The 14,918-nt window shown below is 36.2% G+C and overlaps 2 protein-coding genes across 2 annotated transcripts; both read left to right on the top strand.

The window, feature by feature from the left end:
- The first annotated feature begins 1,989 nt into the window (after window positions 1-1,989).
- LOC111697179 (endochitinase A-like) lies at window positions 1,990-8,350 on the top strand. Its single transcript, XM_023467082.1, has 6 exons — window positions 1,990-2,140; window positions 3,759-3,807; window positions 4,455-4,550; window positions 4,855-5,202; window positions 5,320-6,709; window positions 7,424-8,350. The coding sequence occupies exons 1-6, from the start codon at window positions 2,034-2,036 to the stop codon at window positions 8,110-8,112; spliced, it is 2,679 nt and encodes an 892-aa protein (XP_023322850.1). The 5' UTR covers window positions 1,990-2,033; the 3' UTR covers window positions 8,113-8,350.
- LOC111697180 (bleomycin hydrolase-like) lies at window positions 8,336-14,917 on the top strand. The gene is made up of 14 exons (XM_023467083.1): window positions 8,336-8,480; window positions 8,721-8,837; window positions 9,282-9,354; window positions 10,218-10,323; window positions 10,870-11,011; window positions 11,368-11,427; window positions 11,691-11,784; window positions 11,986-12,063; window positions 12,234-12,370; window positions 12,558-12,645; window positions 12,960-13,014; window positions 13,495-13,582; window positions 14,170-14,293; window positions 14,640-14,917. Exons 1-14 carry the CDS (start codon window positions 8,353-8,355, stop codon window positions 14,709-14,711), a joined length of 1,362 nt encoding a protein of 453 aa, XP_023322851.1. The 5' UTR covers window positions 8,336-8,352; the 3' UTR covers window positions 14,712-14,917.
- The last annotated feature ends 1 nt before the right edge of the window (window position 14,918 follows it).

Below are 14,918 nucleotides of genomic sequence, written 5' to 3' on the forward strand. Positions count from 1 at the left end.
ATAAATATAAATTAAATTTAGATGCAAATTATAAATATTTGGTGGCATTCTAAAAAAGGGGGAAAATTTAAGTCTGGTGGGGCAATTTGAATAAGAATGTGCAGTGAGTGGGGGCAAGAAAACTGTGTATTATACTCAAACAATAAAACAACTAACCTTACCATCGGATTAGTAAGTCAACACATCTGATTTGAAATAAAATCTAATATGATATGGGACGCTCTGTAGCATCATCGTTAGTGCAATTGATATTTCACCTTTTTATTAAAATAAGTACGACGACCTTTAAAAACGTTATTGGATACTCAATGCTGATTAGTTGAACAATTTTCTTTCTTGTCTCTAATTGGCTGAACAATATTTCTCTTGTATCTGATTGGTTAAGAGGAAAAGAGATATTCAAGAGTTAAATAACCGGTTAGAGAGCGAGAAACCTGGCCTAGACCACTGTGTATGACCGTGAGTGTCTGTATGTGTTTGTAAGACTGATTCGGCTTTTTTGACTCCGGTCCGGTTACAGACAGATTGTGATTAAATGTAGGTTAAAGTATATGTGATGTTTTAAAACTAAAAATAATTTATAAACCCCGCTTCTTTACTTACTCTTTTGAATTCTGTACCGACTGATTTGAATTTTTAAATTTGTTAATGCCTTTAAAGATGTGATGTCTAATCTCAACAGAATAAATATTATAATACGTATTTTGACGATTATAATTCATAAAGTAATAGTATGGAGTAATCATTTTAGTTTTGACCCCTCCTCCCACTCTTATTATCTCTTCATAATTTAAATAACTCAAATTTCGCCCCTTTATTTTTGAAGTCCTCAATCATAATCTTAGATATATATGTTGCTGATTTTTCTATAGAATGTGAAAGCCTCAAGTTTTCTCGTACATGTAGACTAATATGATTAAAATATTTTGCAGATTTTCTATGTTAAGTATCGCTTGTGGTCATCTTTTTTTGTTATAAACTTGACATATTGTGTTCAAATTAAATTTTTTTTCACAGCCTTTAAATCTTTCTGCATCAAACCTTGAAAGGGAAGAATATCGGTCATTTCCTTGTGTACTCTACTTGGACCCACCTCTTGCTCCTCCACCACCAATCATTTTTGTACATGGAACTCCTATGTTACGCATGTTCATAGTTGGACGTCTGACTGTAGCGCCTGAACCCCTAGCCGGTCCTAGCCGCAGCGCTCGGTTCCCTAGCCTGTCCTAGCCGCAGCACTTGGCCCAGTAATTGACTATACCTGTCCTAACCTATCTCTAAAATAATACAAAGCAAATATTGTCCATTTTGTTGAAAAATATTAGTCTTGGTCACATACAAAATTGATAGAGGGGGGGGGGTCCTAAAGGCTAAAAGCGTACAAAAGTACATACCCAAAATATCAGTCATTTCTCCGGTCGTTTGTTCAGCTGTCCGGTTTCAGGTCAAGGAGTTCTGTTGAATCTGTGAAGAGGGTGGGGAGAGAGGGGGGGGGGGGAGTTGAAGGAACTCAGGAGAACCAAGGGCGTGTTTCTAGCTTGCTTGAAAAAGTCCTTAGTTGAGTGGGTTGACTTTTATAGGGAAAACTCAGGCAAAGCCGGGTTCCCAAGCTCTTCGCTCATCTATATATAAATTTGGCTTGTTTGTCTATTCTGTTTGTTTGTTTGTATCCAATAAACGTCAAAACGACCGAACCGATCGGGCCCAAATTTTTTGTGGGACCTCACGGAGCCCCAGGGAAGGTTTATAAATGATCAAAATTTCAAATATTTGTCTCCATCAAAATTCGTTTTGAAAATTTTGAAAATCCACGAATTTTTTTGTGAAAATCCGCGAATTATTTTTGTTTTGTTTTACGATGTACACAAAGAGAACATGTTCACAATTAATTTAGAAGATCTACGGCTAGTATATATATAATTGGCTTAATTGAGAAAAACTTCTCTAAATATACCAAGGGCAACGCACTTGAGTCAGTATTTAGTAAATGTACTAATTTAAGATTGTAGTTGTAGATATATAAATATATTAAAATGCATTCCCAGTTCCGGATAAGTAACAGTAGTGACAGGGTGAATCTGGAGATAGGAGTTCCGCACATACAGAAACTATCCGCAGACAGACACTCAGAGGATATTAGGTACAGGGGGTTACAGTAAACAAGTGCTTAGGATCCATTTCATTTGATACTGATCCGAACCTGGATTAAGCCACCCTGTAATAAAATGGATCCGGATCCAGGCCATGAACATTTCTTTAAAGCAGTGCTTAGGATCCATTTAATTTTTATCCGGATCGAGGTCATTTCTGTAAGATTTACTGATTTTTTTAAACTTGATAAACCATTCAGAAATGAAGAAATTTTTATAATCTCTTTTTTTCAAAAGTTCAGAGTTGGGTTTTAGGAGTAAAAAAGTTTTTGGTTGATATTTTACCCCTTGGACTCGGATCCGTGGATCCGCATATTTTGGCGGATCCAGATCCACGAAGTCAAAGTCTTGCGGATCCAACGGATCCGGATCCTAAGCACTGCTTAAAAGATTTACTGTTTTTTAACAAATTAAGGGTTTCCTTTTTTTCTTAAGTTGAGATTTGTGTTTTGAGAGCAAAACATTTTTTTTTACAGCTTTTTGTTGAAATTTTGTCCCTTAGATTCTAATCTTTGGATCCGCATATTGTTGCGGATCCTGATCCGGAAACCCAGTGAAGACATTTTAATTTTCTAGTTTTTTTAACGATGAAATAGGGTAATAGAATGAATTTTTGGGGTTTAAATATCAACAATAGAGAAAAACTCTCTAGCAAGACAAAATAAAAGTTTTAAAAAAAAAATTTCCGAGTGTAAAAAAATCAACTTTTTGATAGTTTTGCGAAAGTGAATAAACTATGAAACACAGTATGTCGCAAGATTTTCTCTTAGAAATACTTTCTCTTGAAGACATTTTGGTCTTAGATGTTATGTATTTTCAGCGTAAAAATACTTGTTACTGTCTATCTTATTTGAAGAAAGGTGGTTTTATATATATTTTTAAAAGAAAATATGTGTATTGATTTAATGACTTTTGGCGTCAACATATTAAACCAATCATGAATCATCATATAGATTTAAAATTCGGTGATGGTGATGAACCAAACCTCTGCAGAGTTAAAAAGTAGATGTTACTGTTAGTTCCACATAGTATTGAAAATATATTTCCGTCTGGGTTGACCCTTGTCAGTTCTAACGATATAAGAACCATCAAAATCGATAATTAAAATGTTAACCACGAGAAAATCCGCAAACAAAATTGATTTATTTAAAAAAAATTTGGGCCGTCAAATGGACAAAAGGGAAATGAACTCAGATCATGATAAGGAAAAACAAAATATATGCAAATATTCACTTTTAAAGAATGTTGTATTCATATATGTTCTAAAATTCTTTTAAAACATTTATGTGATATAAATACGCAAATACAGAATTAGCAATTTTTATATATTAATTACAAATATATATTATCATTGCAATTACGTTATTAGTTACGTTTGTCTGATCGTCGTGCAAATAAGAATTTTTTGGATATTAATTACGGGATTATTTTTGTAAGTTCATTAGTTGATTAATAAGTTTTTTTAAAAAGAAACAAAAATTTAGTTTTACATATCTAAATACTTTAAAACTAAATGATGAAATAAAAAAATTAAAAGAGTTCTGTTCTACAACTTTAAAAAAACAATTTAAAAAAAGATAAATTATTGATTAATTGATTGATATCTAGGATATACTGCGAGTTGACCGTAGAAGCTCAGCGACTGCTGAGTCTCGAGGGATGCAGACAATTCATTACTTATCAATCCTTTTGTTTTTTTTCCAGTTAAAGGGACTGTAAGAGTAATTTCAATTGACCCTCCATGAAAAGAGGGTGATGCATGATTCACAACGGTACCCTTGAAACCTTTGACTATTAATCATTATCATGTGTAAACATATCGAAACCCGCTTGAATTCCTCTAAGAGTGACTTTACGCTTACAGTCCCTTTAAAGCCGTGCATTTTTTGTACGGTTATTGACAATTTTGAATTAGTTTTAGATTCAATAATTTGGACTTGGGTCAAATACATGTTTAAGTTCTAACAAGTCGTAGAAGATTACAAAATATTAAATAAAATTTACGATTTACAACTTGCAAGTAGTTAAACCAACAGTACATCGTGCCTAGTTCTGTTACATATCTCTTTAAGAATTGCGACCTAACTCAAAATAATTTTTCCACTGTTAAAGATTTTTTAAAGGCGGGGGGGGGGATTTTATGAAATTTTTATATTTTGAATTTTTGAACCGTGAATGCCTGCATTTAAACGTTTTTGTTTTGTTTTTAACATTTTTTTTGCACAGTTGTTGGAAAATTAAAATTGAGAAATTTTCTACTTTTGTGTGTTTGACTAGCTCACCTAAATGTTGCATTACGATTAGGAAGAGAAACTGAGTAATACAACAGAGACGATGCTGGTTGAACCCCATTATTTTAATATATCTTGCTCAAACCTTACAGATCAATTTATTGCACAGGCAGATAAAATAGCATTTTCCCCCTTATTTTTATTTAATGTTTATTTTTTTCTTCATCGCATCATTTAATTTTTTTTTATTACAGATTTTTTTGCTCAATTTTTTTTGTTTGGAAATCGATGGTTTTTGTTTTGAGTTTTGAAGCCATTTTTAAATTAACTAATGAAAGACAAAACTAATTAAATTCAGATTTTTTAAAATTGATTCAATGAGAAAACATCCAAAATATATTTCTTTTTGTTCTTCCTATTGGGGATCAGAATATTATTTTATTATCAAGCAATGCTATTTATTACATTATCAGGAGAAGAAGGAAAAAGTAAAACATGAGATTACTCAGAATAAAATGGCGAAACCAACCGCCGAACCCACCCCGCCGATGTCCAAGGTGGAGAGACGGAAAAGTCTTGACAAGAAGGGGATTAGGGAGAATACCTTCTCCAGAGGAATGGAGGAAAAGAGAAAAAGGCTGGAGAATACCGCCAAAAAACCGCCGGATGTACCGGACAGAGTACCGCCGATTAAATTGCCACAGCTTCCGACCACGCCAATACCCGTGTCGGAGTTACCACCAGACTCTGTAAGATCGCCGCCTAAAAAGTTGCCAGCGATGATGCCGGCGTTTTCCAGCCTTACACCCATTCCCTTAAAGGAAATATTCAGTTTTTATTTATATTTTGTTTTCATTAATACCGAATTAATGTTTTACTGTTTTTAATGTAAGTCATAAAAAATCCTATTTTTTAAATATAAACTGATAATTGATCAGGATCTGAACCCGATACCAAAAACCTCTGCTCTTCCAGCAACAACCTCAAGCTCCGACTCTATCTCTATCCAGGTTCCTATGATGGGCCCTGACGGAACCCAGATCATGCAAACTATCAATGTGCCAAAGAGCGTGCTCGCGAGTGCCTCTGACCGTCCGGTGCTCCTCACCGTCACTCCTAAGAACGGGATCAACAAGGGACAGAAACAGATTGTTGTTCTCACAAAGAACGCAGGAGGTATTGGGGCAGCAGTAAAGCCCCACACACAGTTGGGAGTTAATAATTCTGCATCCGGGGTAAACTCTCCCGGTAAAGTTGTTTTAAGTCAACGACAAGGTATGCCATCTAGTGCTTCCAGTACAAACTCTCCCAGTAAACCGGTTACAGATATAAACAGTTTATTGTCCCAGTTTAAACCGGTTCCAAGTAGTGAGCTGGTTCAACAAGGATACCAGAACCTTCCTTCCTCCTCCACCACCTCATCCCCCTCCTCATCTACCCCTGGAGTACACAACCTTGTCTCTAGTATCCTCCAGTCTACTCCGGTCAGAGCTGGTCAATCAAACCTAGCAGTTCCTCAGCTTGCCAACCTCACACCTATTCCCCAGTCGGCTGTGCGTCCTCAACAGAGAATTATCCATCAAATTGTTCGACCAGGCCAAGTTTTACCCAATGGACAGCAAGTTATCATGCAAAACGGGAAACCATGTCTGGTCTCGGCACCGGCCGCACTGCCGCAGGGAAAAATAGTGCTAACCCAGAAGGGTCAAATTATACAAGGCGCACAGGCGCAGGCTCTGGCGGGTAAAATCATTAATACCTCCCAGGGTCAGTTTATTATTGGGGCCAACGGTCAACTTTTATCCACGCAGAAATTAATTCAAAATCATTTGACGAACCAGACGGTAAAATATGTAACTGTATCTCAACCAATGAGAACGGTTGTATCTGGATCCGGTGTAGTCACCTACACATCCGGAGCCGGTTTTGTTAATGCTGTAGCTTCAAGTCCTCCTGTTAGTACATCCACTGTAGTATCAAGTACACCACAAAGAGTATCCATAGTCCTTCCACAAACCCCTGTTTCCGGCGCCAGCTCTCAAAGAGGCGCCACTCTGCAATTAGGCGCAAGTTCTCAAGTAGTATATACCCAGCCTGTAGGCGCTAGTCCACAGCAAGGTAGTAACCCTAGATTGGTATCCTGCTCCCCCGTAGGCGCTAGTCCGCAGGCAGGGGCTCCAGGACCATCAAGTCAGAGTAATAATCCAGCTTTCAACAGAATGATATTGAACGCTTTGAGTAATCGAGGACTGCTGAGTCAACAGAACGGAAAGTTTGTTTATGTTGGGGATAAAACTGGTTCTCCTGGAGCAAAACCGGTTATTTCAGGTAAAACATTATTCTTTTCTTCTTACGTCTCTCTTTCTGGGCTTAGAGAAATTATAAATGAAAATGAAGAGATTAGCTAAAAAAGAAGTGACTTTGTTGAGTAGAGATCAACTTGATTATTCTGTTTCGACCAATTAAAAAAATGGGTTCTAAAGTCTGGAAGGGACTGTTAGCGGTTATTTCAAGGGAGCACTATTTCAAATATATATATACTTAGCTTGTCTGTCTGTCTGTCCGTTTATATCCAATAAACGTTAAAATGGCTCAACTTTTAATAGTACCTCACGTGACCCCAGGGAATGTTTTGGATGATCGAATTTTCAAAAATTTGCTACTAACAAAATTAGATTTTTAAAAATTTTGAAAATCCACGAAATTTTTTTATGCAAAGAGAAAATGTTCTCAATTGAAATAGAAGATGGTCGCTGAGCGCTCTAAAATACTATGAAGACGTCTTTCGATTTTAATTTTTGATTTCTACCAAGTTTACAGCATCAATATACTTGATAAGTGGAGGGAAAAAATTAAAATTAATTCAAGTAGTTAATATTTTGTTAAAACCCATTTATTGTTCTTCTTTAATTTTTCTATTTTTTCACAAACGAAAACAAAATTGGAAAATAATTTTTAAGTAAAATAATAATTAATTTTTGTGTTCAGACTATCATAAAAGTTAAAAAAATAATACCCTCGAAATATTTCCAACTATTTTAGGAAGTTCTCCGGCTCAGTCGTCCGTATCTATTCCTCTGAGTTCTCTAGGCCAAGTTCAGCAACAAGGGAAGAGTATGGTTCAAGTGATAGTCTCCGCTCCGAACCTGGACAGTTTCACGGCGTCTCCAACCCTCCTCAAGATGGCGTCCTCGCTCATGGAGAACCCAACCATAGCGGAGTTGATCAACACTCCTTGTGAAACCGGGGGTGGAGATAATTCTTCCGGGTTGAACGGAGATATAAACCTGTACGGAGTGAAAAGTTTGAAACCTGCTGGAAGTGATATTAAATCTAAAGTGTTTTATTATCGGGACCCCCGGCTACCAGACTCATGGTATGTTGGAATAGAATCTAATAGTTCGGGACATACTGTGAGTTACTACACCGCCAGCGGGGAAAAACTAAGATCTTTGTCGGAAGTTGCGCATTTTCTCAAACACAAGTTGATGATTTTACCAAGCTGTCGAGGGATCATGCCACCCTGTCCTATACAGGAGATTCCTATGCTAGCAGAGCTTAGTCCTCAGAATAGACTACTTGTCCCTAATCTCGTCCTGCCCATGGTAAATGCAAGTAGTCCTGTAATTCGACAAATAGATTCAGAGATAATTACCACTCATGGGGTTAAACGACCAGCACCAATTCCAGTTGGCCAAGAAGAGAAGAAATCAAAAATAGTTTTCTTTTAAATAAAACTTTCCATTCTTAGAAAAGCTTTAACACAAAATTGGGAGAAATATTTGACCACTTTCATTTATTTCACAACACAAGGAAATACATATATTCTTCGAAATATAAACACTGTTGTGTAAAGTGTACACAATTTTATAGTTGTACTAGCATATATGTAAATCACTGCTTGTTAAACCATGCTATGCATCGATGCGTAAAACTGGTAAATTAAAAATTTGTACGCATATTCCAGAAGAATGGCGTCCCCATTGACGCAGACAGGAGTGGAGCAGATGCGTCAGGAGTTCTACGCGGATCCTAAAAATAGACTAGCGCAGAACATATGTTCTAGATCAGACCCTATTGAAGCTTGTCTAACCAGGAAGTAAGTGATATTTACTTGATTGATTGATTGATTGAGTTATAATTATGGATTAATTGGCTGATAAATTGGTTTACATGTTTGCACGTTTGTCTTACTTTCAGAAATTAGTTTTAGCAATTTTTATTCTTATAAAACTAACATTTTGAAATAACCCTATTTTTCCTGAAAGCTTAAGATGTTTCCAAAAAAGGTTGCAATTATTTTGATAAATTTATATTAATTGATTTATTAAATATCTAGATGTCTAGAGGAGCGGGTCCACGTATTTAACACTAAGGTTGAGGCGGAAGGCAAGCCTGTCACCAACCAGAAGAACTCCGGCAGATGCTGGATATTCGCCGCACTCAATGTCATGAGGTATTCGCCGCAACTTTCATACCATTATCACTAATCATCATATTCTATGGTTTTTGATGATTTTTTTGGTATTCGCCGCAACTTTCAGTCCATATCCGCCACTCATAATTTTTCACGGTTTTGCATCATTCATTTATTAGGAATTCGCCATAATTTTCGTCCCATATTTGCCACTCGTTATCATTTATGTTATTTGCTCATTTTTTTTTCATTGTTTTGTCCCATTTACTGGATGTTCCATATTCACAATTTATCATTAATATTTATCAACAATTTATTTTTGGAGGCATTTTTCAGCCCCCTCGCTTTTGTCAAATATTCAGTTCAGCATCTTATTTTTATTTGCTCAATTATTTGTTTTACGAATTTTCCCCCTATTCCCATATTCGCCTACGCATCATCGCCATTTTTAAGGCATTAATGACTTTTATTTGATACCTACAGGCAGCCGTTTGTCAAGCAGTTTAACTTGGACGATTTTGAGTTTAGTACAGCCCACCTTTTCTTCTGGGATAAGGTAAATATCATAAACAAATCTAATTATCTATCTATATAAAGTAGCAATCTCTGTTTTTAAGTCCGATCATAACTCATAAACCTCTTGACCGATTTGCCTCAAATTATAATTGATGAACAAGCTAAGAACCACGGGAATGTCCTTAGCTTGGGTTAAAAGTTTTAAGTTTAAGTCGAACTTTGTCAAAAAAAAACTTAGTTTCCAAGCAAAGCTGGGTTCCTGAGCTAGTCTATATATATATATATATAAATTATTCAATTTATTATTAAATCAAAAAAACAGATAAACATCCTCTTATATATATAAAGCAGCAATCTCTGTTTGTTTGTATGTACGATCATAACTCAGGAAACCCTTTAACCGATTTGCATCAAATTATGCTTTGGGAACTCGGAAGAACCATAGGAATGTTCTTAGCTGGGTGTAAAGATTCTAAGTTCAGTGGGTTTACTTTTTTAGGGTAAAGTTTCCTGATATAGCTGGGTTCCCAAGCTAGTATACTAATGAAGTGTTAACTGTCTACCTGTTTCCTCGTGTGTCCAATTATATCTCCTGAACCAATTTTCCTCAAATTTTGATTAGGGAACTTGGTAGAACCACGGGAATGTTGATTTTAAGTTTTTAAGGAAAACTTGGTTTCTCGGCAAAGCTGGAGACCCAAGCGAGTCCCGAAATATTATCAAAATTAGCAGAAAATTACATATATCTATTTTAGGTTAGGCCCGTCACAGGGAATTTCAAATTTCTGAATTTCTTAAGCAGGGGGGGTGATAGATAGGGATGGTAATTTTCTGAGGTTGTTAGAGCATTGAACTAACAATGAATTAGTATTTAAGAGACCGAACCATTTATTTATTTTTTAGTTGGAACGGATCAATTTCTTCCTGCACAATATCGTATTGACCGGAAGACGAGGGGAGGAGGTCACAGGGCGAACAGTAGCTTTCCTATTGGGTAATCCGACTAATGGTAAGTTTAAATTCACGACGCTTCACGATGCTGACAAACATTTTGCGACCTTTTTTCTTCAATGATCTTTATTTTATATTATTTCTTCGTCAGTCCTCCTTTACATGGAACTAGGACTTGGGTCATCTCATACAAATTGATAGCAATGGACATTATCTCCGTAAATAAATTTGTTTAATATATAACAATTAACATTGAGTAGACACTGAAGTTTAGCTTATTAGCTTCTGACGACTTGTAGTTTAGCTTATTAGCTCCAGGAGTACCTTAAGTTTAGATTATTAGCTCCAGGAGTAGCAGAGGTTTAGCTTATTAGCTCCCGGAGTAGCGGAGGTTTAGCTTATTAGCTCCAGGAGTAGCTGAGTAAAAAAGTATGGTTTAACTGTTTATTGTTTAAGATGGAGGACAGTGGGATATGCTTGTAAACCTAGTAAACACGTATGGTTAAATGTTTAATTGTTTATTGTTTAAGATGGAGGACAGTGGGATATGCTTGTAAACCTAGTAAACAAGTATGGTTAAATGTTTAATTGTTTATTGTTTAAGATGGAGGACAGTGGGATATGCTTGTAAACCTAGTAAACAAGTATGGTTTAATGCCGAAGAAATGTTTCCCTGAAACCTTCTCTTGTGAATCATCTTCAAGGATGAATAATATCCTCAAATCAAAATCTAGAGAGTACACTAGGTAATCCATCTTCCCTCTATCCATATCCCCCTTTTATTCTTTCCCCCTTTCCTTTATTGCTCTCATCCCTCTTTCCTTTATTCCTCTCCCCCTTTCTCCTATCCTTCCCCCCTTTGTTTTCCTTTATCCCTCTGCCCTTTCTCCTATTCCTCCCCCCTTTGTTTTCCTTTATCCTTTTCTCCTATCCCTCCCCCTTTGTTTTCCTTGGAAGTTTTCCTTCATAAACTTATGATTTTGAAGCGCCAGAGGGAAACTTTAAACTTTAAAAACATTAAAATCTTTCAAAATATTTTGAGAGAATATTTTATCTTAGCACTAATTTAACTGATTTTTTTTCAATTATTTTTGTAATTTAGAACACTTCGGACGAGTATGGCTGAGGGTAAAACCGATGAGGAACTTGAAACTATGATTAGGAAATCACCAATAAAACATTTTAAAGAAATAACAAATACATTATTTTGTCCCAACAATTAAAAATATAATAATTGGGGATGGAAAGGAAATTAAAAGTTGACTTTTCTTTTTTAACAAAACTATTACTTCTCTTCCTCCAATCAAATTCCTTCCCAAATTCAGGGAAAAACAACAACATAGCTTACTGGGGAGGATTTAAAAAAGAGATATTGATTTTTGATGAATATTTAATACTCCTGTTTATTTATTGGTTGGATTGTAGAGAAATGATGAAGGAAGTATACAGAATAGTGGGAATTTGTTTGGGAATTCCTCCACAAACCTTTACTTGGGAATACGTAGATAAAACCAAGCAAGTAAGGAGCATTTTGGGATATTTTCGAATATTTTGAGACTTTTCGGACAGCTCAAAAATCTTGTTCAAATTGAAAACTTAAGGTTTAATTTTGAACCGGCAGTGGTTAGTTCACCGACGTAGCTCAAATTAATTGAATTTTGTCCCCAAAATACATGAATTTGGATATTGCTGAATTTTAATAATTGTTTCCTGTTACTAGGTACAGAAACTAGGCCCAATATCCTCCGTGGATTTCTACAACAATCATGTCAAGCCTCTCTTCAATGTCGACGATAAAGTGAGATTTTGAAAATATTACAACTTTATAAAAGAAAAGTTTAGAGAAAAGAAATATCCCGAGATTTATTATCCGAGTCTGTAGTGTACTTTTCGTGCATTACATTTTTTGATAAGTTGCAATTTGGGAATATGCCTTTTGAAAAACACATAACATCTAAAACTCTCCAGGTTTGTTTGGTATCTGATCCGAGGCCCAGCAACCCATATGGCCGTAGCTATAGTGTGGACTGTCTCGGCAACATGGTGTACGGTGAACCAGTTGTGTACAATAATCAACCAATAGAAACATTGATCTCTTTAGCCAGGTACATTACGTAGTTCACAGTGAATATATTGAAACTATGGATGTCAGTTTACAGCATATGAACTAAAAATAAAGTACGTAGTACATGAATTGAAAACTACGTACGAGTAGGTCAAGTTTATTTTAAAGCGGATTTGCGTAGGTCGAAAGACATACCATCCGTCATCAATTTTAAATTATCTGTTAAGGTCGTCTTTACTGGTGGGAGAATCTGTTTGGTTTGGCTGTGAGGTTAATAAACGATATGTGGCAAAACAGGGTTACCTTGATACCCAGGTAACTTTGAACTATCTAGCATATTCAAAAAGGAATATCATAATTTTTTTTTCAGGGGATTAAATTTAGTTTAAAATAATTCCCCCCCCCCTCTCTCTTCAAAATGATTTTTTTTCCAACAGAAAAGTTTTTGGGGTATAAACAAGCTTGTCAGTTTATGTCCAATTTGTCATTTCCAATATTTTTTAAATCATTAAAATGTTATGTAATATGTATTGCCAACCTAAGATTATAAATAAAAAAGACATATATGTTGCTGTTGCTAGTTACAATCTGTAAATGACGTTCTTCTGATAACAATGATTTCTATTCAGGCACATGACTATGAGCTTGTTTTTGGTGTAGATGTACAACTCGGCTTGAGCAAGGAATGCCTTTTCATTGATGAGAAAAAATCAACATTTTTCCCCCTTAGTTCCACTTCCTCACCCTAACCTTTTCCCCTGGCCTCCCTCTTCCATCTTGGCCAATTTGAACTACTTTGGATCTCCTTCATTTTCCACTTTCAGTAGGTTCTTACGCCCTCTCTTCTAATCTCCTACAAGTGCCCCCCCCCCTCCTCCCTGCTGATTTTCCTGTCCCTCTTCTAACTCCCTCTTGAACCCCACTATCCCTCCTGAATCCTAAATCCCTACTTTCTCTCCTGATTCCTTCTCTGTCCCTCTCCTTCCTCCTAATCCTTATGTCCCTCTTCTTCTTCCTGATCCCCTCCCTCCGCGTTGTTCCCTCTTTTTCCATCTCTGATTTCCCTCCTAATCCTTATTCCCCTCTCCTACCTTCTTCCTGATCCCCTCACTCCGCCCTGTTCCCTCCCCACCCTCTCTCAATTCCTCTTGATCAATTTCCCTCATGACCGTCTAATATACAGAGACTCCTTGATGACCCACGCTATGGTTCTCACCGGCTGCCATATTGAGGAGGATGGAGAGGTTTCAAGGTAACGGCTCTACATACTGCGACAAGACTAATCCTAGAAACTGTATAAATTAGTGCACTAAAAAATGTTAGTTTCAATTGAAGTTCATAAAATATTAGCATTTTTGAAACAGTAGACAGGGAGGCTCAATTTGCATATTTCCCTGTAAACTGTTAACTCATATCGGTTTTGATAACAATTAACACTAGGATTTGGATTAGCATTACCGAATCAATTGAAGTGCCTTGAGGTCGTTTTCCCCACGTTAATTCCCAAATAAACAATTTATCAAATATCCTAGCCAGTAGCCTTACTCCATACTGATCGACCTATTAACACATGCTAGTCACAACGCCGGCCCTTCAGCGCATTCTAGTCGCCGCACGCGGCACTTCAAAGATTTAACCGTACGTCCATGTAAAATGACCTGCATTGTTGTTAATTTTGATAATTTAACTGGATGGCTGGTTATATATATATTGATAGATAGATGGATAGTTATATAGATAGTTACATAGATAGATATATACTTACGAAAGTGTTTTTAGAAGGTTGGTCGGGGGGTCCAAAACACATTTAAGAAGAAATAATAGTTTAATTTTGTCTAGATGGAGGGTAGAGAACTCCTGGGGAGATGAGAGAGGAGACAAGGGATACCTTCTCATGTCCTCCGACTGGTTCAAGGAGTTCGTCTTCGAAATCGTCGTTGATAAGAAACATGTTCCAGCAGAGGTAACACATTTTTAACAATCAGAGTTCAGAAATTAAAAGAATAAGCTCTTAGCCACATCGACTGAATTTTAGGGGGGGGGTACATTTTCTTTAAAAATCATTTACCCTAGTAACTAGCTTGGTATGTTTGTACTTTGTAAGGAGCGCAAACATTATTTTAGGGGAGAATAAACACAATTTTGGGTAATAAGTATCATAAAGGATGAAAAAAATGTATAGGCAGTAGCACAAATGGTTTCTTTTTAAAAGATTATAACAAATTTCAGAATGTTTTAATCTTTTTAATTAATTAATAGCTGACGTACCCAAACCATGTATATTGTATAACTTTAGAATTTATATATAGGTTCTTCAAGTTGAAAGTATGGAACCTATTGTCCTTCCGGCCTGGGACCCACTTGGCTCATTAGCTCACTAATATCAATCAATCACTTATATCCCTACCCTCCTCTCAAGGTTGTAGTATGGTACGCCTTAGGATATTTTGGTCCTTGACCGACCTCCTGACAACTGGAGGCCAGTGACCTTAAAACTTGCGGTTTTCGGATCTCTTCTTTTATCTTAAACCTTGACGCAAATAAACGCGAAAATGAAAACGTTTTTTCTTAATAATTAGTTTTTATTG

This window comes from Eurytemora carolleeae, unplaced genomic scaffold (assembly GCF_000591075.1).
Source record: "Eurytemora carolleeae unplaced genomic scaffold, Eaff_2.0 scaffold273, whole genome shotgun sequence".
Classification (NCBI taxonomy): domain Eukaryota; kingdom Metazoa; phylum Arthropoda; class Copepoda; order Calanoida; family Temoridae; genus Eurytemora; species Eurytemora carolleeae.